General features: G+C 34.5%; 1 protein-coding gene across 5 annotated transcripts in view; it reads right to left on the bottom strand.

Annotated features, from left to right (window-relative positions):
* Positions 1 to 26931, bottom strand: part of LOC111502425 (potassium channel subfamily K member 1) — a 109886-nt gene that overhangs the window by 36678 nt on the left and 46277 nt on the right. The window contains exon 1 of one of the 5 annotated variants that reach the window (XM_074177096.1): positions 6381 to 6877. The exons of the other annotated variants lie outside the window; for them this stretch is intronic. Within the exon in view, the coding sequence (XP_074033197.1) occupies positions 6381 to 6663 (283 nt within the window). The 5' untranslated portion in view covers positions 6664 to 6877. Of the gene's footprint in view, positions 1 to 6380; positions 6878 to 26931 lie in introns of those variants that run through there. 5 annotated transcript variants of the gene reach the window in all.

The raw sequence follows: 26931 nt of genomic DNA, 5'->3' as shown, positions 1-26931 counted from the left end.
TGGTTCATGGATAGGCAAAGAGAGGATATGACTTTTATTAGTCGAGTTTTATTCACTGATGAAGCAGGTTTCAGTAGAGATGGAGTTATCAACTCTCATAATCTCCATATATGGGCCGAAGAAAATCCCCATGGGATATTGCAAACCAAACACCAACGGAAATTCAACGTGAATGTTTGGGCTGGTATCATAGGAAACCATCTTATAGGACCATTCGTTCTACAGGACCGATTGAATGGAGAACGTTATTTGGAGTTCATTCAGAACGATTTGAATGGACTTTTGGAACATGTTCCATTGCAAACCCGAAGAGATATGTGGCTTATGCATGATGGCGCTCCTCCTCATTTTAGTTTGATTGTGCGTGACCATCTGAACCATATTTTCCACAATAGATGGATTGGTAGAGGTGGGCCATATTCATGGCCATCGCGGTCTCCGGATTTAAATCCATTGGATTTCTTTCTGTGGGGGCATCTAAAAAGCCTTGTTTACGCTACACCTATTCACACAAGAGATGCATTGTTGAATAGAATAACATTACATTGTGAAGCCATACGAAACGACCCTGGAATGCTATTTCAAGTACAGAGAGGGTGTCTTCGCAGACTAAGAAAATGTATAGAGAGAGAAGGTGGTCATATCGAGCAGTTTCTGTAGCGGATTTTTCATTTCTGTTTGCTCTTGAGGCTCTTGAGTTTCGTTAGTTAAACGTGTTTGCATTATAAAAATTCGTTATGAACATTTTACCTATCATTTCCATTTTCCTTAAAAACTAATATTTTCGAATAATGGTAGACATCTCAGGATAAATGTTGTTGAATTAACGTTATCATTATTATTTCTGCTTTGATAATTATTCATTTCAAATAATGGTGGACGAGCGGGTTTGATGTCGCCAAGTGAAACTACATTTTTATCAAGACTCGTTGCTCCGATCGACTTTCCACACGAGTACTTTTATTCATAAAATTGTCCAAGTAACCTTAATTTGTTGAAAAATATTGAAAAATATCTGTCATTTCAAAGTTTTGGGGTGTGGACCATCGGGGGTAGTCCGTTCCTGACTTTGTAGCAAAACAACTGACTCCTGCATGAAAACTCATCGAAGGAATTCATTTGTTTAGTCAATTACCAAAATTTGGATGATTTTGAATATTCACTTGAAAAGTTATCAAAGAAAAACATTTTTCATTTTGTAACTTCGAGGGCCCGTTACTTGGTAACGAAGGATTTTAGGAAAAAAAGTTATATGAAGTACTGGTGATATTTTGACCCCATCTATACATTCCCGAGAGGAAAAGAGGAAGTCCAGGGACACCCTGTATACGAGTAAAAGAAAATGACACAATAATTGGAAAAGAAAAAAATATATAATATAAATAAAACGATGTAGAGTGTGGTTTCCAAATTGAAATGATAGTACCTAATCATGTACATTGAATTCAAAGATTTTTTCTGTCAACAAAATCGGAAACTACTATCCTAGGTTGAGAAAAAATGAATAGTCTTAATTTTTTTTCAAACAAGTGAATTATTCGGAAAGTACTAATCTCCTCAGGAATAGTATTATCTCCTCAGGAATAGTATTATCTCCTCAGGAATAGTATTATCTACTCAGGAATAGTATTATACAGGAACCTGTTTGGAGCATCTCAATAGGGCGAAGGTGCGTATGGTAGTTTTCTCTACCATACGCAATTCCGTAGCTCAGGTGACTCGCTACAAGTGCATGGTACAAAATGTTGAGGTTAAAGTTCGTTAATATTTTTACCAAAAATTCAAATTTAAAAAGTATGCAACGCAACTTATTACAAATATACTGAATATGAACATCCCATTTAAAATATGAATCTATTATTACTCTTAAGTATTCCACTTTAGCTTCGGGAAGTATTACATATTGATCAATTTTCAATTGTAAAAAACAAGATTAGCTGGAATTATTGCAACTGGAAGGTATATAGTGAGTTTTCTCCAGATTCACTGTCAATAATCGATGTTCCAGCCAATTTTTAATCAAAACCAGATCCGATTTAACTATAGATGTTCCAGTTGCTGCTAGCTATTTGCCTTCTAGAAAATGGCTGTATTATCTGCGAAGCCCAAAATTTTACCTCTGCTCCTGATGAAATATAGTCCATTAACATATACGTTGAAATAATTAGCCCCAGAACTGTGCCTTGGAGGGCTTCTACAACAGTTTCTTGTATACCACTCAAAATGTCATCAATTTTTACACACTGAAGTCTATTAGCGAGATAGCTCTTGAATAAGTTCAGAGCATCACCTCTTATACCAATATCTTCTAGTGTTTTCAGTAAAAGGTTGTAGTCAACTGTGTCGAATTCTTTCGACAAGTCAATAAAAAAGCATAGGCACGGATTATTCTCATTAGGAGCAGATTATATTTCTGAAGTAAGAGCAAAGATTGCGTCTTGGGTAGATAATTGTTCACGAAACCCAAATTGATGGTCAGATATAATATTATATTTTGAGACATACCATGTTATCCTTTTTTTATGATTTTTTCGAATACTTTGTTCAGGTGTGTAGTGAGTGATATGGGTCGGTAGTTGATAATGACTGTTTCATCGCCTTTTTCAAATAACGGGATTATTATGTAGTTATTTTCGAGTTACTACTATGGATCTAACAAAACGGTTTCGAAAGTTGGAATTGAGTATTTTTTTCATCTTTGTGATCGAATCTGTACTTGAAAATTAGCTGAGTACGATCACGATGGACTCAATCAAATTCCAAAGTTAGCGATGATCAATAACAAAACAAAATCATTATGAATGATTGTAAAAATGCTTTTTTTATTTATCGTTCATCAACAATCGACAGGTTCTTATATTTTCCCAAAATGTTGACACACTGATAAAGAGTATATCGTTTTAATTCAGCCATCCATGATTTTAGGTAATGGGAGTCTGAACATTCGAAGAAATTCTGGTATGCAGTGTGTAGACGTAATTCACTTCTTTACCCAACATATCTGACACAAAAGACAATGATTACATTCTTGCTTATTAATAAAACTTTTTAATACTATATAGTGACGTGAAACAGAAAACAAAGTCGTTACGGATGGCCCGTTGGTATTCTTTTACAACTGAATACAACGGTTAACGATGTTGTTTTACAGAAAGATATTTATTTCATAACGATTAGTACAAAGTCGGGGTCGCGCAGTCTATCATATCCCAAAGCATAAGAAAGCCTTATCAATATTTTTGAGAGTAGTGAGATACCACATGTGTTGATAACTTTTGACACTATCGCTATAAACCAGATAAAATTATCAAAGGTTCTTGTACTTTCTAGCGATACTGTCAGTTGGGGGTTTATCTATATGTTATTCATTGAAATTTAAAAAGTGATTTTACTACTCGACAACATGCAATCTTAAATAATTATGATGATGTCAGTATTCCAGTTAATACAAAGATGCGACAGCAGAATTTCATAATTTATTTACTACTCTGTTCGAAATCATTTTTTCTCAAATTAATATTCGTCATTTCATTTGAACATGAATATGTTCCTCTGTTTTAAAATATCTATGTCTAACGTTAAAACGACTGTTTGGAAATTTCAAATTCGAATATGAAGGATAGAGAAGCTGTCTACATTCACTTCAATTTTACAATTTTTCCTTAGATAGATATACATATACTTTATTGTCCAAAAAAATACCATCTTATTGACGAAGCTTGTTAACAAATCTGGTATGAATAGCATTTCAAGAAATAAAAGAAAAAAAATTCAAAAACACAAATACCCAAAAACGAATCACGATTTGAGCAGAACTAAGTTCACATATCTAATAGATAACATATAATAATAAAAAATAAAATTTAACAAAGTTTGTAGACAAAATAGTTTGTATAGTCCCTTTCAAAAAATGTAAAAAACAAATATACACAATTTGAACGTAAGTTTACATGTCATGGCAATAAAATAAGATATATCCCAGTATAAAATATAATTTAAAGTATAGGTGTCAATATAAAAAACAAATTAAATTAAAGACTACTTTGTTTGACTTGTTTTTGGAACAGAAAGATATATATTATTTTCTGTTATTCGCCGGGTTATGTAATTTATATTTTCCGGAATTCCGACCTTATTATGTTTTTTGTAAATCAGGCAAATAGTTTCCAGTATGAAAATATAAGTAATAGTGAGAATTTTCTCTCTCAAAAATAATGACAAAACACGTATCAGAGATCTCTAAACCTTAATTCTGTAATTTGTAATCATGGAATTTACTACCACATAAAAAACATGTTGGCAATCGTTTTTCTTGAGTTTAAAGGAGTACTAGTTTCACAGCGGCACTCCATTGTTCTACAGAAATATTGTCAGTCATTTTCCCTTGTGAACCAACATTTGCTTTATAGAATGTACGTTATTTATTTTGGGTAACTAGTTTAGTGATCCAATAATTTTTCTGAAGAAAGACTAGTTGGGTGACAGGATCAATTTTTTCTTAAAATAACAGATGTTTTCTGGCCAAAGTTTCGAATTTACTTAAATTCTTGTTTAGGGCTTGAAAAGTAGTTCCTTCGTGTTGATATTACCATCTTAAAAACCAGTAGACATATTAGATACATTAAAAAAATAATAAAATACGCTGCAACTTCCAAATTTTCGAGACAGCACTAACACGAAACGGCATGAAACAAACGTTTGTTTCATGCCGTTCTATGTTGATGTTGTCTCGAAAATTTGGTTGTTTTTTTAAGAAAAAATTGATCCTGTTATCCAACCAATCTTTCTTCAGTTATTCATTTTGTATGTTATTTATTATGAAGAATAGTTTGATGCGCAAAAAACATCTTTTCTCGTCTACTTGATATAACTCTAGAGGAATATTTTAGGGTAAAAAATTGAATATTTTAAATCACAATAAATCCTCATATCAGAGTCTTAGAGGAAGGAGAAGGAGAAAACTATACTGCAGTATCATTATTATTCGTGCCTAGCAGCACTAATGATAACTTAGCGTCTCAAAACCGCGAAGACTCGTGTCGGAGTTTGGATCTACAATGGACAATTGATCGTCTTTTGGAGACTGGTTTATTATTATTATTTCAAAGATGGCGTCATCGTAAGGGAAGATGCCCATGTTTACTTATTTTCAGGCTTGACCTTCAAAGACAGTTGACTCCCACAATAAATCGTGGTTTAGCCCAACTTTGCTGATGAGACCTATGACAGAAATTAAGGATACTTTTGTACAACATATTCAAGAAATTTTCTGAATACTCAAGTGACAGTTTTCAGATTCTAATTTTAGAAGTCATGACAGGAGAAAGTTTTCCTGGTAGATGGCGAGATAGTCATAATTATTCATTTTTGTTGAACGCCAATCCATCTACTATATTTCGACATAACTTTATGTAGAAAAGAATTTGAATTAGCTATTCAACACAGCAAATAGATAATTTTCAAAAATTGTTAATGAGCTAACATGATGCTTTCGAACTTGAAACTCTTTCAACTTTTCCATTGTTTACGCAAGGAGTCTTATCAAGATAATTTTGAAGAAAAAAACTCAAATAAAAAATGATTATGGTAAAAAAGATTATACATAGATGTATGTTGGTTAAAAAAACCTATGTTTCAATTAAAAAATTCTACAACTTTTTTTCATAGGTAGATATTCTGTTATCCTCTTTACTTTTACAATATGATTTCTTCGATTCCAATTCATTTTACTTTCAAAGAAAACGAGGAAACTCCTGTTAACTTTTTATCGATATACACTCCTGTTGACTTGTTTTTTTGTTCTAGTACATATTGAGTACATATTTTATGTAATTTACATTTTTTTATCGGTGTAAAAAGTTTTGATAGAGATAATAATTATTTTGGAAAGTTTAAATAGAACGAAGATAGAAGAATTTGGTTAGTAATCTAAATTCTTCTCAAATATACATCCAACTCAAATAATCACTCGCAGTCACAACCCCAGTGGATAGTCATATTGGCCTCATGAGCAATATCCATTCTGCTTTCCTTTCTCCTTTTTTATATTAGATAGAACTGGAATAATTGATATTTTATTTTTAGTATTCATGTTTTGATACCTATTTTTAAACCCCTGAAATCCGGCTTTTATTAGCCGTATCCAAACAAATGTACCAGTCTCACCTGAAACACCTGAAGAAGCCATTGTACGACGAAACACGTGTTGCGTTTTTGTAAAACGGTTCAGTAAAAATCTCTCAATGAAGTGTTTTTTGAATAAGTCCCACCTCAGTCCTATGATTTTTCCAAACATTTAGAAACCCCTCTTTTACTTATTTGAGCTGTAGTGCCCACAGCATAGATAAAACGCCTAATATTGTATTTTACTGAAAACTGACCTGTAACGTTAGGATTAGACACCAAAAATTTTTGTACTGCTGTTCCAAGTCTAACTCTCAGTGCCCGTTCCTCAGGTGCCTCAAAGTAACTGAAAACCGCTGCTCCGCTACACAAAAACATGAAATAAGCAAATAAATACAGTGAAAACCGAAAGGAAGTTTTCTCCATGCCAATAATTTTGTTGCGATTTCCTTCGACAATTTTGGGAAGTAAACCGATTTCCTCGTCATCCCCAATGGATGAAGAGTTATTATTAACTGTGCCGTAGTTGCAGAAGTCCATGTTTTCTGTTTATTAGTCTTGAAGTGCCTAACAAAACTTGATTCACTGTTATAAATATTCACTAGAATGTGAGGAGGGCATGAAGCACGTGAAAAATACATATGAGATAGTAACAAAAGTCCGTTCTTCCATTTTAGTTTTCAAAAACACGGTCACTTAAGAGTCCACCAGCAGCTCCATGCACTGTTGAAGTTTAAGTCGAACTGACCGTGTTATTTCATTCTTATCTAATGTAAACTATGTAGAGATAATAGTTTATTTTGGGTTGTGGAGTGGATACCTGTTGCTGATATAAGGAATAGAAAGGGATTTTGTGGTATTTTGCTTTTAACCTAAATGGGTTCATTTGAATTGTTTTCCATATTTTCATATCTGAGCAATTATTATTCCATGTCTTGGTACTCTTATTTTTCTGAACTACTCGATACTATATATTGATCGTGATTCATTTTATGTATCTTCTATATATGTGTAAGAAGTCAATTCGGATGGTATGAAAACTAAATAGTCACCGAACGTCGGCAGTTTCTTTGTATGGCACGGGCGGCGTGATATAATTCATTTTCCTTTTCCATGACATGCTGAACACGTTTCATATATTCACCACTGTCGTTCACTTCATTAATAACCGTTCGTACATTTCCTAGTACAGAATCACTATCTGTTGGAGATTGATTATATTTTCTCGGTTTTTTTACAGCAGCCCACATCATCTAGATCGGATTGAATTACAGTAATAGGGGGAAGACATAAAATAGTATGACCATGGGCTTCGCATACACAGAGTGAGTCAACAAAATTTTCTCGGTCCATTGCTATCACAGGAAACAATTTTTCTAACTGCTCAATTTTTTTTGATGTCACATCGATAAATATTATCTTAAACAATTATTTTCTCGCATACTGGGTGATTCAGCCAAGCGTGGCCAAGCAAAGTTATTTTTTTTAAATAGAACACCCAGTATGTGAATACGTCATTCGACTTTATATTTTTTTAGCTCTCTAAGGAATTTTTGTTTTTGAATTTCTATTGAGGCATTACCAAGTTCTTCCAGAAAAACCTGTTTTGCAGACAATATTTTTTCAATTCACCACCCACATGTCTACAGCAATTTAGTGGATTATTTTAAGAATAGTTAATCAACATCACTATGATAATTTCGGGAATCTCAACTTTCGGAAACAATATATAGGGTGCTCGGTAAAGTCGGTCAAGTTTCATTCATTTTCAAACAGACATTATTCAACTTTTTCAAATGGAACACCCTGTATGCCAGAAAATAATTTTAAAAGATGGTAGTTGTTTATTGATATGACTGCAAAAAAAATTGAGCGTAAATTCGAAAAATTGTTTTTTCTGATAGCAATATTCTTAGTTCTGGCTGATTTTCACGACATCGTTTCATTAATGATCTGCATTGCACTGCAGCCACTACAGAGGTTCCTTCAGTTCTTCAATCCTTTGGTGTCTTTTAACATGATGGAAAGCGTCCAAACGGGATGAAATTCTTTGGAAATTTGAGAAACTTTTGGTTTGGGACTCGACCTGTGCAGACACATCTTGCGGCAAAGCCTAATTTCAGTGGTGCAGCTACTATGGTTACAGACAGCACTTTGCTAAGTTCCTACTGTTCCTTTCCTGATGCAATTGAAACCTTTGGAGTTTTTGGATCTCATGCTTCTGAATTGTAGAAAGACATGTTTAGAAGAATAACGAATTCTACTGATGACAACCAAGCCTACTCATTTTTAGAAGAATAACGAATTCTACTGATGACAACCAAGCCTACTCATTTTCAATTCAAAGAATCAGAATTGCCATTCAAAGGGGTAATACCACATCAGTATTGGGTACTCTTCCGTCTACTCAAAAATTAGATGAGATATTCCTGAACCCACAAATCAAATCAAAATTTCCTGTAATTTACCCAAAACGGATTGAACATGTCTCGATTTTCTAAGAAGATGCAGAGAAATTTAAACAAGTTGCGAAATTATGATTGTCTCACAAAGTCGAAAAATCTACCATGAATCTATCCAATTCAATTTCAAGCAGTTTAACTTTAAATTTCTCATGCCGTTGATCCAATGATGGCAGAATCATCGCATCCGTGATTACTCGAAAGAACGTGTCATCAACAGCTACAACAAAATTAGACCATTAATACATTCTACAGTCAAAACCCATGTGGGTTAATGGGTTGGAAAATATTGGCAACACCTGTTTCATGAATAGTGTTATCCAATGTTTATCAACACGAGATGGTTACTAGAATATTTTAAAAAGGGTGAATATATGAGAGATATCAATACTAGTATTTCTAGTATCAAAGCGTTCGCATAAGTTATCAAAGAATTGGGGTTAGAAGATCCATTTGATACATTTGTGAACACAGATGACGTTAAAAGAATTAAATGAGAAACCTAAACCGGTCCTAATGGGAATTTAAAAAAAATTGAGCGATAGCGAAAAAACACTTGAGTTATGGCTGAGATATTTGAGTATAAATTCTATATATTCTACGTATAAATTCTATATAATTCAAACTGGTCAATTGAAATCCACGATGAAGTGGACATACTGTGGAGACACATCAGTAACCTTAGATCCTTTTCTGGAATTTGTATCTCCCCATATCATAAAGAACTGGTCAATTGAGTTGATTAAAATGCTTGGATTTCTTCACAAGAGAGAAAACTTTGAATAGACATGAAAATCCGGCATGTTCGAGTTACAAGAAAAGAATAAAATGCACAAAGTCTCTATTAATCCATAAAATTCCCCGTATTTTAGTTATTCATTTGAAAAAACATTTAAAGGCAAGTTGAATATTGCCATCGAATTTCCTCTAGATTGATTAAATATGAGCAATTATGCAACTGCAAAATATGACTCCTTGTCGTTATAATCTATATGTACTTTTGAATAACCGGAGGTCTACTTAAAGCGGACATTGCACAGCATACTGCAGACATCCCCACACTGGCACGCGGCACGAATAGAATGATTTACACGTGTCACCAATTTCATCAAAATTGCCTGTGAGTGAAGAGGCATACGTGCCCTTTTATAAAAAGGAGGAAACACGAGTTCGCATGAGTTCTTCCAGTGTTTGAAATGTTATTTGTGACCTGTTGATTTTGTAAAATTAAGTAGGAAAGGCATTCATCAACTTTTAAATAAAATCATTAATACCACACAACATTGCTTTTTTTACCTTACAAAAGGGAGAAAATTAAAGTTTTTTACTTTACCAAATGTTCAGAATGGCATCCTTCTGTTCCCATACAGTGATAGAGGTTTCAATTGTTCAGAATGGCATCCTTCTGTTCCCATACAGTGATAGAGGTTTCAATTGTTCTCTTTAAGTGAAATGAATCGGGAGATCAGGTAAATGTGACAAAAAGCAGGACGCCAATTGCAAATTAATTTTTATTGTAACGATCACTATACCCAAGAATGTCCTAGTCCAAAAGAAGATAACACAAACTCATTACAAATATCGAATTTTCAGCCTCACAGTACAAACACTCAAAACAATTCTTGATAAACATACTACAGTATACATAATCAGTCTTAAAAGTGAAAAATGCTTGACATTCGTTTTCATCCAATTTTCTCATGAATTTTTTTCTCGATATTCACTACATCAAATAAAAAAATAGGTAATCTCACTCAATCCTGATATTGTATTTGATTGTGCTGTGTTAATTACTCTAAGATACTCGTATATCGCTAAGATACAGAAATTCTTTGAGTTACTATGAAGAACAGAACTATGAATTTGTTGTTTACGTCATGTTCGAAAAACATTAGTTCGGGAGATATTTATTAACTTTTAAATTTGAAAACCAGAGCTCAAACACAACGCATTCGTGATTCGACACCAGACAGCGCTGTTTCGACCCAGCAGGTCTCATCAATGGTGCTTGGCTGAACCACAAATGCATTACTGGACTCAACTGTTCTTAAAGTACGAAACTGAGTAAGTAAGGTCGATGACATCCACTCTTACGAATACATTTGAAATTTGGGAAAGTTTCGGATAAAACTCTGTATATTTTTTCGACCATTTGATCAGATATAAAATTCATTTTTCAACGATATAATACGTGTTATCGTTTCCATTTAAAATGGTGGTGTAGAAACCATTCATCCAAATTCAATATAGCGGTACTCGACGTATAGAGAAACTAAGCACAAAAGTTGTTTATCTTTTTAACAAAAATTCAAAAATTGAAATGTTTTGAACTTTGACATCGAAGTGTACCTTTTTCACTAGAGAAAAATGTCGAAGATACTATGCTGTTCATTTTTTTGTGCCACTGCCAGACTAAATAACTATATTCATACTCACTTACCTTCACACTGGCACAGAAAAAGGAACATCACAATATCTTTAACAATTTTTAGTGTTTTTGTTTTTTTTCAACAAGCTCTACAGGAAAATCCTTGAGGCCCTCTGTGAGCGGTGCCTGTGCGAAAGTAGTGATTCGCATTGGATTTGAATCGCTGAAGATTAAATCCATAAATATGGAAAAACGTGTTCAAGAAGTTTATTCCACATAATCGTAGTTCTCCAAATGAAAGGGTTCTCAAACAGTGGAATTCGAGGTGTACTGAGTTGAACCTCAAAATGATTGGCAGCCACAGTCAGTCGCGTATTTCTAATATTTATCGCTCTTGGTAGAATCAAATGACATTTGAACACTTTCCATGACAGTATCTATGGAATGTATCGATGTTCCAGACTATCAAGGTTGCAAGTGATGTTCGCGTCTCCAATCAGGCGGATGCCTCTTTTCTGGATGGAATCCAGCAACTTCAGGGTATGTTTGGGGCAGAGCTTCATACATGAGAACGATACTTCGAAGAAGGTCTGATCTGAGCTTTGTAAAGCATCAAAAGTTGCTGAGGTGTGCACAGTTTTCTGCTTCGGAACATTGTTCCAAGCCTTTGAAAAGCGGCTTTTGCAATCTCCTGCTACCGGTGAAGATGTGAATCCGCGGCCGACGTTCTGAAATCCAAATGGAATGAAACAAAAGTGTGCTGTCGTCAGCAAAGCAATATATTGGATTCTTGGTTTTTTCTAATAAGTCGTTGATATACAATAGACAGAGGATTGGAGACAAAATAGATACCTGGGGAACACTATCGTTGATGGTAAAAGTATTCGAGAGATATCCATCGACGGCCACTTGCAGGGAACGTTTTTTCAGGAAGTTGAAGAGCAATATAAACAAAAATGATCCGACAAGCCATAGCTTCGACCCTCATGCCACACACGGCCAAGGCTTTAGAAATATCAAGCGCTACATCTCTTGACTCTCCATGTCTCTTGATTGCGTTATTCCAAATATGGGTGACATACGATAGAAGGTCGCCTGTTGATCTTTATTTCCGAAAGCCATATTGATGATCTCTTAAGATGTTGAAGCCTTCCAAATATTTGGGGATATGGTGGTTATTGGTTTTCTCTATGATTTTTGATATCACTGATAGCAAAGCGACTGGTCTATAGTTATTTGATATATTTTCTTGCCCTTTTTGGGCAACAAGAAGGAAAAACCCCTTAAGTTGAAAAGTCTGCAAAATACTGGTGCGAGTTCATTTGCGCACTTTTTAAGTATGATGGCGGGCGCTTCATTGTGGATTTTGTAAAGTTTTGATTAACAGCTTCAGCTATCAACCAGAAGGATCCAGACCTATTGGGATTGGCAAGCAGTTTATCCCTAAATATCTAATTATGAAGTTGTTTTTATTGAGAGGTATAACTTCACCAGCCTTCAAACTATCAGGGAAAGTTCCTGAACAAAATGAGAGATTGACCAAAATGGTAATTGGTTTTATAATATGTCTAACTTTATGTTTATTTGTAAGTTTAGAAACTACGTTCCAGGTAGTTGTACATACATTTTCACTATTATTTTTTTTTTTGCTAATAGTTCTTCTTTGTTTGTTCAATCAATACTCTGTGTCTTTTCTTAACTTCAAGATATAGGAATTTCAGTTCAGGATTGATAGAATTCATATAATGCATGTTTTTGAACCGTGAGCTAGAGTTTTTAACTCTTTGATCAGCCCATCTTTTTGTACGTTTACCAATATGATGTTTTATTAGAGAAAAATTGAAATTGAAGTGATAGATAAAAAATTGGTCAGTTTTAACTGACTTATTAAAAAATCACAATATTAAGTTCTACTATGTAAGAAATTAACAAAAAATAAATAATAATTGCACAAAGAAACTTTTCCTCGGTTATATTAAAGGCGCGATTTTGTTCCATCCTTTACATAAAAGAGAACGTATGCTTCTCCACTTACAAGCGACTTTGGTGAAATTGCTGACACGTGTGAATCATTGTATTTGTGGCACGCGCTAGTATACGGGTGTCTGCAGTATGCTGTATAATGTCCTCTGTTAGTAGTCCCACTGTGATTTAAAAGTGCATATAGATTATAGCAAGTAGCCACATTTTCTCCTGCAAAATTGTCCATATCCAATCCTTCTAGAGGAAATTCGATGACATCATTCAATTTGCCTCTACTTTCCGTTGGAGAGAATCTTTTTAAATGTATTACTAAAATATAGGGAAACTTGTGGATTGATAGGTACTTTATGCATTTTCTCCTTTCCTTGCATTTCGAACAGGTCGGTTTTTCAATTCCATCCAAAGTTTCTTCTCTTGTAAAATAATCTAAGCATTGCCACAAACTCAATTGGTCGGTTCTTTGTGGTATGGAGAGAGACAAATCCCAGAAAGGATCAAATATTACTGAAGAGTATCCACAGTGTGTGCATTTCATCGTGGATTTCAATTGGCCAACGAAATTATCTACAATCTTAGAGTTATGCATCCTCAAATATGTGAGCCATGACTCTTGTGCATTTCCGCTGTCGCTCAATTTTTCGTCAATCTCCGTTAAGATTGATTTAACCTCTTCATGTAATCCTTCTAAAAGATAACGAAGAAACTCCTGGGCGTCTTGATGGGCATTACCCATGAATCGAGGAGCAAAACTTTGAATCTGATTTTTTAAGGAGGCTGTATTTACTACTTTATCGAATGAATCTTCTGACCACAACTCCTTGATGACTTCTGCAAACGATTTTGTTAAAGCACCCTTCATACTAGAAATACTAGTATTGATATCTTTCATGAATTCATCCTTTTTCAAATATTCCAATAACCATCTCGTATTTGATAAACATTGAATTACGCTGTTCATGAAACAGGTGTTACCAATATTTTTTAAACCATTTATTCAAAAGTTATATTCAGATCACGTTGAATATATAGTTCATTACAGTTCTTATTACTTAGGCTATTTTTAAAATTGTTTATACTTTCTTCAGAAAAAATCCTTCTATATTTAGATAATTTCAAGTTACATTCATTTGTTCCCCAAAATGAAAATACTACTGAATGAACAAAATATTAACATAGCATATGAGATATAAGTCTGGTAACTTCTTGAGTAGAGATATACGGAACAATAAGTCACACATAGACAAGGATAATAGATCAGGTGTCTACAAACTAACATGCGGATCATGCCCAGAAGTTTATGTAGGAAGAAATTCAAGAATTTTAAAAACATGAATATTCGAACATAAATGAAGTTTTGAATTGAAGAAGACCAATTCAACCTATGCGTGCCACCCTTTGGAAAACAATCACGAGAAGGGCAAACATTCAAAGTCCCTACTGAGCGAGGTTAACAAGAGGTAAACAACTTCTCATTGTAAACTTGTTTTCATAATGCAATTAATTATTCATATTCAAAATTTAACAGCTGACCAAAAACAGAGATTGTAATTGTTTTTCAAATTCTACCTGTTATCTCTTTTACCATTAACTAATTGAGTGAGGTTACTACTACTGAAGAATATAATAATTGTATTCCAATTGTACTATTACTACCGATGAAGCTACGATGTTAGCGAAACGTGTCTAGAATAAAATATTTTTATGAAAACTGTTTAATTATTATCATGAAAAGTATATTTATGATTATTCTGAAATAAAAACCTAAAGTCACTCCTAACCCCTTCAATACAAAAACCTGATATTATGAATTGAGCCAAGAGAAAGAGGTCTAAATGGTTTGCTCAGAAAGGCTACATATGTTCTTTAAACCATACCATCGAAAAGAAACAGTGCTGTTAGAGGAATTTCTTTCTTTTTTTTGGAATATTGTAAGAATGATAGTTTGGCCAATTTCTTCTAGGGAGATTCTTATTCAAAAAGTTAAACTATTGAATAAAACAAAATAAAAACTATGAAATTTCTAACTTTTTAATACCCAATAAAAATTTGGATACATTTTTCTATTTTAGCTTATGTCAAGTTTATTTATTTCTTTTAGTCATATTTTTCATTTCCAAATCTAATGCTTCCTTCGCCCTGAAAACTTTCGACTGCAAATAAAATGATCCGCCCTTTTTCTTGCTATTAACCTCAAACAAATACTTGAACCTTTCATCGATTTTGTGTGGATTGGACTCATCCACATTCAATATTAATTTAGCTTCACTCAAAGACATATGCCGTTGTGAATCTACAGTATTTTCCGATAAATTTCCATTCATATATCTCACTTTGGCAGCTTGTCTACTTAGTTCGATTTCCTGTTCGATGCTCTTCCTGAGTGACTTCAATAGTACTTTGCCAACGTTGAATACGATTCGTGGTAAAGGTCCTACCATTGTTTAAAAGACTAATTTTGTGCATTTTTGAAAATTTACTTTGACGAATTCAGATACCTCACAATATAATTTCATTTCAGACATTTAATTTTGACAACATGTCAATAACTGATGACAAGATCCTAGCGGTCAATTCTCAAAGATTGTAAATGAATATTTCCTAAAAATACACTTCTTGAACATGAAATTTCAATGATTTCTTTGATATCGTCACTGAAAATGAATATCCGACGAAAAGTGATCCAAATCATACGCTCAATGTATTCGCAAGCTCTGCTGAATGTTATTTGATGGAGTAGAGATTGCGAATAACTTGTGGTGGGATTGACTCAACCTGATACGAGATAAAGAACACACATGTCACAGTTTTAAAATATTTCAATTTCATAATAAACAATTACCTTCAACAAAGTTGTGCATTCATTAGAAGTTTAGAGTAACAATGCATGTTGATTCGGATCAAATATTGCAAATGATTTTTGAAGAAGTTATCCTCAATCGATTGATCTGAAATTTTGTAGTAATTCATTTTGGAATACAAAATATGGTTAGCTCAGTGAATTCTTCATTCTACAACCAATATGCCAGACCACCCGAAATGGAGAAAAATTTATTGAGGATAAAACACAAGCACTACAGGAAAATTTCTTGTGGCACTCTTAGGGCGGTGCCTCTGCGAAATTAGCGATTTACATTTGATTTGAATATATTTATAACTCAAAGATGACTGACTGACTGACTTAGTGATCTATCAACGCACAGCCCAAACCACTGGACGGATCGGGCTAAAATTTGGCATGCAGGTAGATTTTATGACGTAAGCATCTGCTAAGAAAGGATTTTGATCAATTCTAGCCCCAAGTGGATAAAATAGGGGATGAAAGTTTGTATGAAACTATGACGTAGGCATCCCCTAAGAAAGGATTTTGATAAATTCCACCCCTGAGGGGATAAAATAAGGGATGATGGAGTATCACTACCTAATGTAACGAATAAATTAGGACGTTGACAATAGATGGTGTTAGTGGTATTTTAAAACGCGATATCGTTGTGTTTTCACTGAGTTACATATACCCGATGATGAGTAGCCGCCGTATCTAATAGTACATAATATACCTAAATATTTCTAGCGGATTATATATGACGATTTTGGCTGTTCTTTTCTTGGCATATTTTGGATGCTATGTTTCGGTTTAGTAGTTTTGGTTATAGACTCTGCTTTGTATTTGGCATTTGTTTTGTTTTCGTTTGGTTTAAGTATAGGTTTTGTTAGACTTTTTTAAAACGGCTAAAGAAAATCTGAACGTTGATGGAGAAGTTGAAGAATCTACCGTCGTCTCTATTGTTGGTGAAGGTGCATGTTTGTTTCGTGCTCTCTCTTATTTAATGTACGGAACACAAGATAGAGCGATGGATGTGCGTTCAGAAATTGTCAGATATGTGGTTAATGACTGGAAGTTTTCAATTATGACCCACGACAGGAATGGTGATAACTACGTAACACTTGACGAATATTTTGCTGATATGATGAAAAATGCTACTTATGGCGGATTTTGTGAGTTAGGTAATAGCAGTTGGATTTATATTCCCATTTAAGTTTGAAGTTTATTGAAACGGTCTCATATATACGGAATCTGGATCTAACGACTATTCAGTAAGGCGATTACGATTCAGCAAAGATTTGTCCAGTGGGCATTTTGATGCCTATCTACCCATAGCAGCACAGAAAAATTACTTGGCGTCGTATGGAGGTAGCTGTAGAAGAACATGATTTTGGAATTGATACACCTTCGCAACTTGAAAGTTGATAAGGGTTGTCAGGAGGTACTTGTTTCAGAGCGTGAACATTCACCTATTGTATCTTCAATAAATTATGATGAAAATGTAATAAGAAGTTTATTGTCCCAATCTGAGTCTGTAACATTAATAGAAAAAAAACTTTCCAATCCGCGCGCAAGGCTCTAGGTCTACTCGAAGATGATCTCTATTTGGATTCAGCGCTTGAAGAGGCAGCACTTTGTCAAACACCACATATGATTCGAGAGCTTTTTGTTATCATTTTATTGTTCTGCCAGGTTTCTGAACTCTTATGTCTTTGGGAAAAATACGAAGAATACCTTTCTGAAGACTTCAAAAAAACAACTGGAAAGGCAAGGTGACTTGGATGTAGAGCACTCATCGGACCTGCTATTATCGGTATTAGAGGATGCCGTATTATCATTAGGCGACCGTCCTCTTAAATAGTATGGATTACCTCAGCCAATAACATCAATACATTTTGAAAATAGAGAGTACGTGAAGAAGAACAGTTACGATAGTGTGGCCTTGGAAGACGCAGTAAGAAAAAATGAAGCATCCTTGAATGAAGAACAACAGGAAGTTTACAATGAAATTATCACAAGTGTAGATGCATTTAACGGTCGAATATTCTTCTTAGACGCTCCAGGTGGAACTGGTAAAACCTTCCTTATTACTTTTGGCGAAAGTAAGAAGTACTCACGGCATTGCTCTGGCTGTGGCGTCGTCCGTCGTCCGGCATAGCTGCTACATTACTCGAAGTTGGTCGAACTGCTCATGCTACTTTTAAGTTACCATTCAATTTAATCACTGCTAGCACTCCCATTTGCTACATCTCCAAAAAAAGTAATTTTGCTGAAGTTTTAAAGAGTACAAAAATAATCGTGTGGGACGAAATAACGATGGCTCATAAAGGTGGTATTGATCAGATCACTAAGGGATATAAGGGGCAATACAAAATCAATTGGTGGCGTAACACTTTTGCTGGCCGGAGACTTTCGGCAGACTCTACTAGTGGTGCCAAAAGGAACCAGAGCTGACGAAGTAAAGTCGTGCATTAAGAAATCTAATTTTGTGGCCCCAGGTTAATATTCTTGAGCTCTCTAAAAATATGAGAGCACATTTGGGAGGGGATGAATCTGCTGGTAAATTTTCAGATCTCCTTCTTAAAATCGGTAATGGTGAATTTCCATCGTTTGATGGAATGATAACCATCCCGGAAGAATTGTGCACAGTTGTTACTACGATTCAAGAATTGCTGTCTAAAGTTTATCAAGACATTAGTCATATACATGACAAGCCTATTGAATGGTTATGTGAGCGTGCCATACTTACTCCAAAGAACGATCAAGCAGCAGCTATCAACGATATCCTGCTCATGTCGTTTGAGGGCGAAGAAAAGGTCTATACTTCGATTGATACTGTGGTTAATACAGATGACGCTTCTAATTACCCTGTAGAATGTTTAAATACATTGAAACCGCCAGGTTTGCCTTGTCATAAGCTTATTCTGCGTGTGGGCACTCCAATTATGTTGAATTTCACTAGTTCGGACTTGTCTAATATGTAAAATTATTTGAAATCCTCGATACAACTGATGAAGAAGAATTAAAAATAAATAGCTGAAAATAACAATTATATTAAGCAAAAATAACCTGAAATGAAATAATAGTGAAATAAAATACAAATAAAATTAAAACGATTGAACAAAAAATAAAGAAATACAAATAAATATAAATAAAAAAAAGTTAAGATATTCCAAGCCACGTTAGTTCACGACGTTTCGATTGTTAGTATCTACAATCGTCTTCGGGTGATGACTGGACTGATTCCTCCGAGAGATGACTATTTATGGGTCGTTCGAGACCAAGAGAGGAACACAGAGAAGATCTTAACTTTTTTTTTATTAATATTTATTTGTATTCCTTTATTTTTTGTTCAATCGTTTTAATTTTACTTTTATTTTATTTCACTATTATTTCATTTCAGGTTATTTTTGCTCAATATAATTGTTATTTTAAGCTATTTATTTTTAATTCTTGTTTTTCAGTTGTTTCGGGAATTTCAAATCATTTTACATATTAGACAATGGAAGTCCGAACTAGTGAAATTCATCATGAAACATTGTCAATCACCTTCAAACAAACTTCCAATTATGTTGTTGTGAAATTTAAAACCACCAAAACTGTGTAACGGTACGAGACTGCAAGTGAAAGCGTTAACATCGCAATATAGTGGAAGCCACTATACGAATCCCATTAATACCTAATGATATCCCGTTCGAATTCAAACGATTACAGTTTCCCCTAAAAGTCTGCTTTGCCATGACAATAAACAAGTCTCAGGGACAAACTCTCGAATTCGCGGGTATTGACTTGAGAGAACATTGCTTCTCTCATGGACAGTTTTATGTTGCTTGCTCACGAGTAAGTTCACCCAATAGCTTGATAGTTTTAGCGCCTAATGACAGATTAGTTAAGAATATTGTATACAAAGAAGTTTTGTAGGCCCTATTTTTTTACAGATGCAAAAACTATACCTAATTAATAATAATACTTCTTAACGCGAGCGAAGCTGCGGGCAAAAGCTAGTTCCACATAAACGCATTCCAAATGTTTCAAACAGTGAAGTTCGAGGTGTGTTGAGTTGAACCTCAAAACGATGAGTAGCCACAGTCCGTCGCGTATTTCTCATATGTACCGCTCTTGGTGGAATCAAATGTGCCAAGTCACTCGAACATATTCCATGAAAGTATCTATAGAAGAGAGATAAATCTCCAACCTATTTTCGATGTTCCAGGCTATCAAGGTTGCACGTGATGTTCGCGTCTCTAATCAGGCGGATGGATCTTTTCTGGATGGAATTCAGCAACTTCAGGATATGTTTGGGGGCGGGGCTCTATGCATGAGAACAATACTCCTAGGAAGGTCTGATCTGAGTTTATGAAGCATCGAAAGTTGCTGAGGTGTGTGTGTACAGTTTTCTGGTTCGGAAAAGTTTTCCAAGCTTTTGAGAAGTAGCCTTTGCAATTCCAGCGACATGATTGTACCAAGACATATTGGTGTCCATTTTAACCCCCAACATACCTATCTGGTTCGGAAACCGATGCCTGTTTTTTTAATGCGCTGGCATAATATGAATATCAAATGAAAGAGTTTGTTGAAAAAAATCTTCCAATATGATGTATTCCCAAAGATGGCGGTTTATGGACATATGCACCTACTGGAAACAAAATGGTTCAATTTTAAAGAGTTAACTCAGCAAAGGGATAGTTACGAACACCAAACATGTTCTTGGACAACATGACACAAACATGACACAAACTTCACAGTTGAGTTTTGAACCGAGAAAAGTGGAGAATGAACAGTCAGCCTGAGAACATGTTCAGCAGAAGAACGACCACGTCGAAAACCGAACATGGAACGGGAGCTGGAGTTTACTGTGCGGAAAGAAATCTTATTTCAGTTATCCACTCGGGCGAAACACATCAATTTTCCAGGCTGAAGTGAATGTAATCCTGCAATGTACAGGTAACATTAATTTGAAGCCTCAACAAAATGAGCGAATCAATATTTTCACAGACAGCCAGTCTGCACTTGGAGTACCAGACTTGTCTGGAAATGTCGCGGAGAACTGAGAAAACTGAAGGACAGGATCAGATTGATTATGTATTGGGTGCCAGGACACTCAGGCATCGCAAGCAACAAAAAACCTGATGAGTGTGCTGGACGCGGATCATTAACTCCATAGGCCCTGAACGAGCTGTGGGGTTACCAAAGTCGTTGGTATGGAACCAGATTGAAAAATGGGTCTATACGAAACTCAGATAATACTGGGAAAACACTGTCAGTTGAGGAATACACCTGAACAAAACACCTGCAGATTATATGACAAAGAGACAGAGATATCTCCTCATATTTTATACGAATGTAAGGCACTGGATCACAGGAGGCAAATAAATCATTGACGATCTGAATTATGTCCAGAGGACATACAAAGTGGGCCAAACTAGACTCTTTCGAAAGGAAACTCCTATTTTCAAACTAGATAACGGCATATCGATATTTATCATCGTTTCTGAGTTACAGCATGTTTTTCGAAAATGTACATTTTTGAAAATTTGCTGTAACTATTTTCTTGTCGAAATTTTTTTGTTTCTATGCAAACATTTTCGAAGCAGTTTTTTACGTAGAATTCAATGATGTGAAAAGTTCATTTTTCCAAATGAGATATCAATAGTTATTGATGGAAAACTGTATATTCCTGCATATTTCAATAGAGCTTAAAATTACCTTTTCACAAATATTGCACACTTGATTTTTCGCTAGAGTCATGTTTGAAATATAGAGCTTTTAGGTTTTTTCATGTAGACTTTGAAACGCACACTTTGATCAAGTACGATTCGTACGACGCGGCGATAACACAGAAAAAATGTGTTCAGTAACAGCTATCAAATGTTGAGAAAGTTTTTCACAGCAGTAATTAAAACGCATAGTATCACTAAAACTGATAACAATGTATACTATATTCACTACTGATAAATTAAACTTCAACCAGCTTCTCTTACACACAGACACCTTTTCTGAACGTTTTTTTGCCGAATTTTTTATTTCAATAGGAGTGAGAAGAGCAACACCTTCCGTCACTACCGCTTCCAATTCATGTCTAGAATTGGTCAGGAATTTAAAAATGAAATCTTCAATCTTTTTCAGAGGTAAAAGTCCATAGGCGTTAGGTCCGGTGACCTGGCCGGCCAACAGCTGGATCCTTGGTTGGCTATCCAATTATTACCAAAATTTGCAGCCAAAAAATTGGTGACAATTGCAATGCTATGAGGCGAAGCCCTATCTTGTTGAAAATATATTTTTGGAGCTCCAATAGTGAAAATTCATCAACAAGGGGTTCAATATTTTGCCTTAGAATTACTAAATACATCTGAGATGTGAGAGTGCCATTACAAATTAACGGATCAATAATTCTACCCCTGAAAACACTTGCTCACACACTAAATTCAAATCTTCATTGACTTCTCTGCTCCACACTAAAATAAGGACTTTGGTGTGCTTAAGTATAAGAATTGTAGCGGTTGAAAATGAATGCACTGCTCAAATAAGCTTGGTCTATCCAAATACAATTTATCGGAAAATTATGCACTTGGTAACAACTTTGTGAATTATAAATGTACGGAAATCTGTACACAAAACAACTCGTTTCATTAAACGCAATAATTTGACATTAACCGAAACTAAAAATTTGTTTCAAAAGCCTACTAAGGGAAAATTTCATGATCAGTACCTACTATTTTCTTCCCGACATGTTGCATTAGTCTTGCAATGTTTAAAATCACGAAATTTTATATTATGTTCAGTACACATCGCTAGAACGAAACTCTTTTGAATAGTTATGAAACCATAGGTCAATGTTTAGTTTACAGAGAGTTATGATATTTCGGATTAGTTTGTAACTTAATTATTGGTCAGAAAAATAATCAAACTGGATAAAAATCAATAAAAAATGGAATACAAGTCTGAAAAGAATGAAGAGAAATACGTTTACTTGATTACTGACATATTAACGTCAATACATTGGAAATCCAAACCGGTTTAACAATGAAATAAGAAAACTAGATAAACTTTGCAACAACACGAATTTCTGGAGGTATATTTATTTCTTTTTATGGCCAATGCGGGTATTTTCTGCGCAAGATATGACATTTATGTCTCGTATTCATCATAATTATGAAATTCTAATCATGTTTCGTTCGAATCGATAGAGCGAAAGATTCGAAAAAATTCAAAAAATTGGAAAAAAATTGGAAAAAAGTTGAAGTGACAATAGAGAGTCCAAATTTCGAGAAAGGGTATGAAATTGGAAACTGAGCAACTACTTTTTTAGATTTTTCGAAATTTCGAAAAAAAAATTTATAATTCTTGAGGATTGTTGTGAAATTTGACAGGTTCAGAATAGCACATGACAAATGGAAAGAGGCTGGTTTCCACTCATTTTTCGAGCACAAACTAACTGCAAAGTGGTACTTAAAAAACTGAAAAAAATCTCGTGAAAAAACTAGTAGAACATTATGATGATAAACGTCAATTTCGACTTGTGATTCAAGCTCCATAGCTCATTTACTGATATCCTTCGTTACTATCTTTCGGCTGATACGATTTTTGGAATACTTTGTTAATACTTTTAATGAGGTGAATTCAATGACATTCTGTAAATAATATACGGCACTTTTGAAGTTATTGTATGAGTCACTTCCCTATCATGAGGGTCACATTCTTTATGTAAAATGCATTTTCGATAATTGCTTCATTAACCATATGTAGGCGGAGTCATCGGTATAAAAGATAATTTTTTTGAAACAGTAATCTAAAATTATAATAACCGCAGTCGAGCCGCGTTGAAATTAATCGAATCCCAAACGAATCTTTCCTGTACTGATGAGAGGTAATACCTCGAAAACGGTCTGTAGGAGATCTACTCGAATAATTTCAGCATTGTTCTGCTGCTGTATGAACGGAAAACATCTGCAAGACACTGTCTTGAAGACAGTCTTGCATACAGCGATGTATTAGCCGGGAAAGTAGTTGTTTTCCGGCAGGCATTCACCAGAACCTACGGTGCAGGTACTTTAGTAGAGATGAATGTGTCGGATTTCATTCCCAAATATTTGTTTTATTACATGTATGTATCTCTCCTCGACACAGTACTCGAACTGATAAATCATCATTTTGAGTTGTTTCTTTATCATCAGCAACAAGTTTGAGTAACAAGTAGCGAATGTAGAGTCTCGCAGATTATTAGATTTGTAAAGCACATCCTAATGAGGATTTCTGGAAAAAATACACGTTATTGACTCCATAAAAAAATTTGAATGTTGTGTTTATATTTTTTATACTTCAATGATTCATATTTTCTCAAGTTCCAAATATGTTGAATGTTGATATTTCTGAGTAGGTAGATGTAAACGTGTTTCGTTACATTTTACCAGTATAGTAGGGAGCGGATCGAGTAAGGTCGGCCGACTTCCGAACACTTAACAGTAAGAGCCAGATGATGACAAATGAGACTTTGTCGAAACGTCGTGAAATCGAAGATAATAGCACATAACACGGATCACAAACAACAACCTGGAAACCGGCTCATATATACTTGGCAGTCGGTAGCCAAGCGGTTCGGCGTGGGTGCTTTGTTCACTCACTCGAATTGACTGCCGTGTTGATCGGTGGTTCAAGCCCTAGTCTGAACGATCCATCTTCACTTGCTACCGTCCAACCCGTGTTAGGAATCACACGTTAAAAGGTAAGACCTCGTTAATCCTTAGCTCGCACAAGTTTCGACTTCTGAGGGTTGTCGTTCGTAGGGGTGCGATAGCTGGTTAACGGAAAAACATATATATATATATATATATATATATATATATATATATATATATATATATATATATATATATATATATATATATATATATATATATATATATATATTCCGGCGTTGCCACTTCCATCAAAAAGTCCTAGCAACTTTATTTTTTTAAATGGAACACCCCGTATATTAATACATTTTTGGAATTGTTCTGGTATTTTAATACTTTTTTGTTGATAATGTTCTATACCTATCTCCATCTGTTTTCGAGATAAAAATAAATTGTGCTAAATATGGTCCAAAACATAGCCTTACTTGAAATTAAGTACTCTCAATTCATGAAAAGTTGATATTTTGATGATAGTTTGGACAAACTCGAAATATTCAAATAACACCAAGAAATCGTCTCCATATTATACAGGGCGTGCTAAAATTACTATTATTTCCATTGTGCATAAAAGTAGTCAAAAGTTGATTTTTCCAAATGAAACCCCTTGTATATTACTCGGTAAATTGAAAGATGGTGAAAAATGCTTCAAGATGATAAATCATGTTCCTATACTTGAATCGTCAAGTTTTCTCAATAAAGTCGCATCTTCTAGAAATATTATTTTTTTAGAATTTGGATTTAGGTAGCAGTGTAATTATCAAGCTTATAGCAGTTCGGTTACTTTTATAAGTAATTTACAAAGAATTATCGACGGTGTTTCGAATCATCTTCCAAAATGAATGCAAATATCGATTATTCAAACGAAGTTCTTATGAAATTATTTATTATACACATAAACAAAGTAATCAAAACATTGTCAGAACGTGTAAAAAAATCAACCAAATGTATCCTGAATTAACACCAATGAACGAGAGGAAGTTTGTAAGGTTACGAAATAATTTCCTTGACTATGGCTAAAAGTTTCCAGGGAACAACTGTACCAAAAATCAGTCATTTCTAGGTAAAAACTGAGATTTTGTGGGCTAAAACATGTGAAAGTACAGACAATAACAGAATAGGATGATTCAAAATAACAAAATTGCAAACAAAATATCACATTTTCACAACAAATGCTATAAATGTTGTCCATTACATTCTAAACACCTTGAAATGTTTTTTTGTACGCGACTTGTGGTTGCTTTTTCAATTTTCTGGGGATCCAGATCTTCAATACTCCGCACTATTTGCCGTCGCAATTCTTCTTTGGTATGCACTGGAGTACTGTGTACCCTTTCTTTTAAAACATCCCATGAAAAAATCAAGTGGCGTGAGATCGGGTGATCTCGGTGGCCAATCCCACGGCCCTAAACGCCTAAACCAACGATCGTCGAAGAGTTCGTCAAGTTTCCTGGAAACTTCCTGGGTGGAATGAGCTAGCGCTCCGTCCAGTTGAAACCACGAATTCCTATATTCCTCTATAGGCAAATTTTCAAGAAAATTGGTTACAGTCGTCGTTACAGTGTGTCTTCATAAATAAAAAAGCTAATTTTATTGTTCTTCAGAATACAGAAAACATTCAGGTCAAATTTTTCTTGAAAACCCATTTCTTTTGTAACATGAGGATTATGATCAGCCCAAAAATGTTTATTCCTTCCATTGAAAATACCATCCTTCGTAAATTTTGATTCGTCGCTCCAAATTATTTTTGACAAAAATTCCCGATATTCCTGTGTATGAATCAAAAGGGATTCACAAAAATCCATTCTACGTTCGAAGTCTTCTGCTTTTAGAGCTTGAACTTTGGTAAATTTATACGGATGCATTCCGTGGTTTTTCAAAATTTCGTTGTACTGAAGCATGTGATACACCTAAATCTTTTTGTGCACTGCGAATGGAAGCTTCTGGATATGCATAAAAATATGCCAAAACGTTAACAGTATTGTCCTCATTTGAAGTAATAGGTTTTGGTAATGTTGAAGGCGCTTGTAACATGGAGCCATAGTTAAGGAAATTATTTTGTAATCTTACAAACTTCCTCTCGTTCATTGGTGTTAAATCAGAATACATTTGGTTGAATTTTCTACAAGTTCTGGCAATTATTTGATCACACTGTCCGTGTATAATATATAATTTCATAAGAACTTCGTTTGAATAATCAATATTTGCATTCATTTTTGGCGATTTTTTGAAACACAATAACCATTTATCAATTACTTATAAAAGTCACCAAACTGTCATAAGCTTGATATTTCCACGGCTACCTAGAAATCAATTCTTTAAAAATTATTTTTTGTACAACTGTTATTGAAAATCTCTTTGATAGAAACACTTCAATCAGAACACCTATCAAAAAATCATTTAAAAAAGTTCACACATGCAGTTCGTGTTATTGGTAATATTGAATCCCTGTGAAGTTACTGACGATGACGAAGTAGTATTCAGTCCAACTGTAGAAAGTCC

The sequence above is a fragment of the Leptinotarsa decemlineata genome, unplaced genomic scaffold (genome assembly GCF_025532065.1).
Source record: "Leptinotarsa decemlineata unplaced genomic scaffold, Ldec_3_MD MMD2_tig00002159_RagTag_RagTag, whole genome shotgun sequence".
Taxonomy (NCBI): Eukaryota; Metazoa; Arthropoda; class Insecta; order Coleoptera; family Chrysomelidae; genus Leptinotarsa; species Leptinotarsa decemlineata.
This window is presented reverse-complemented; position numbering and strand designations above follow the sequence as displayed.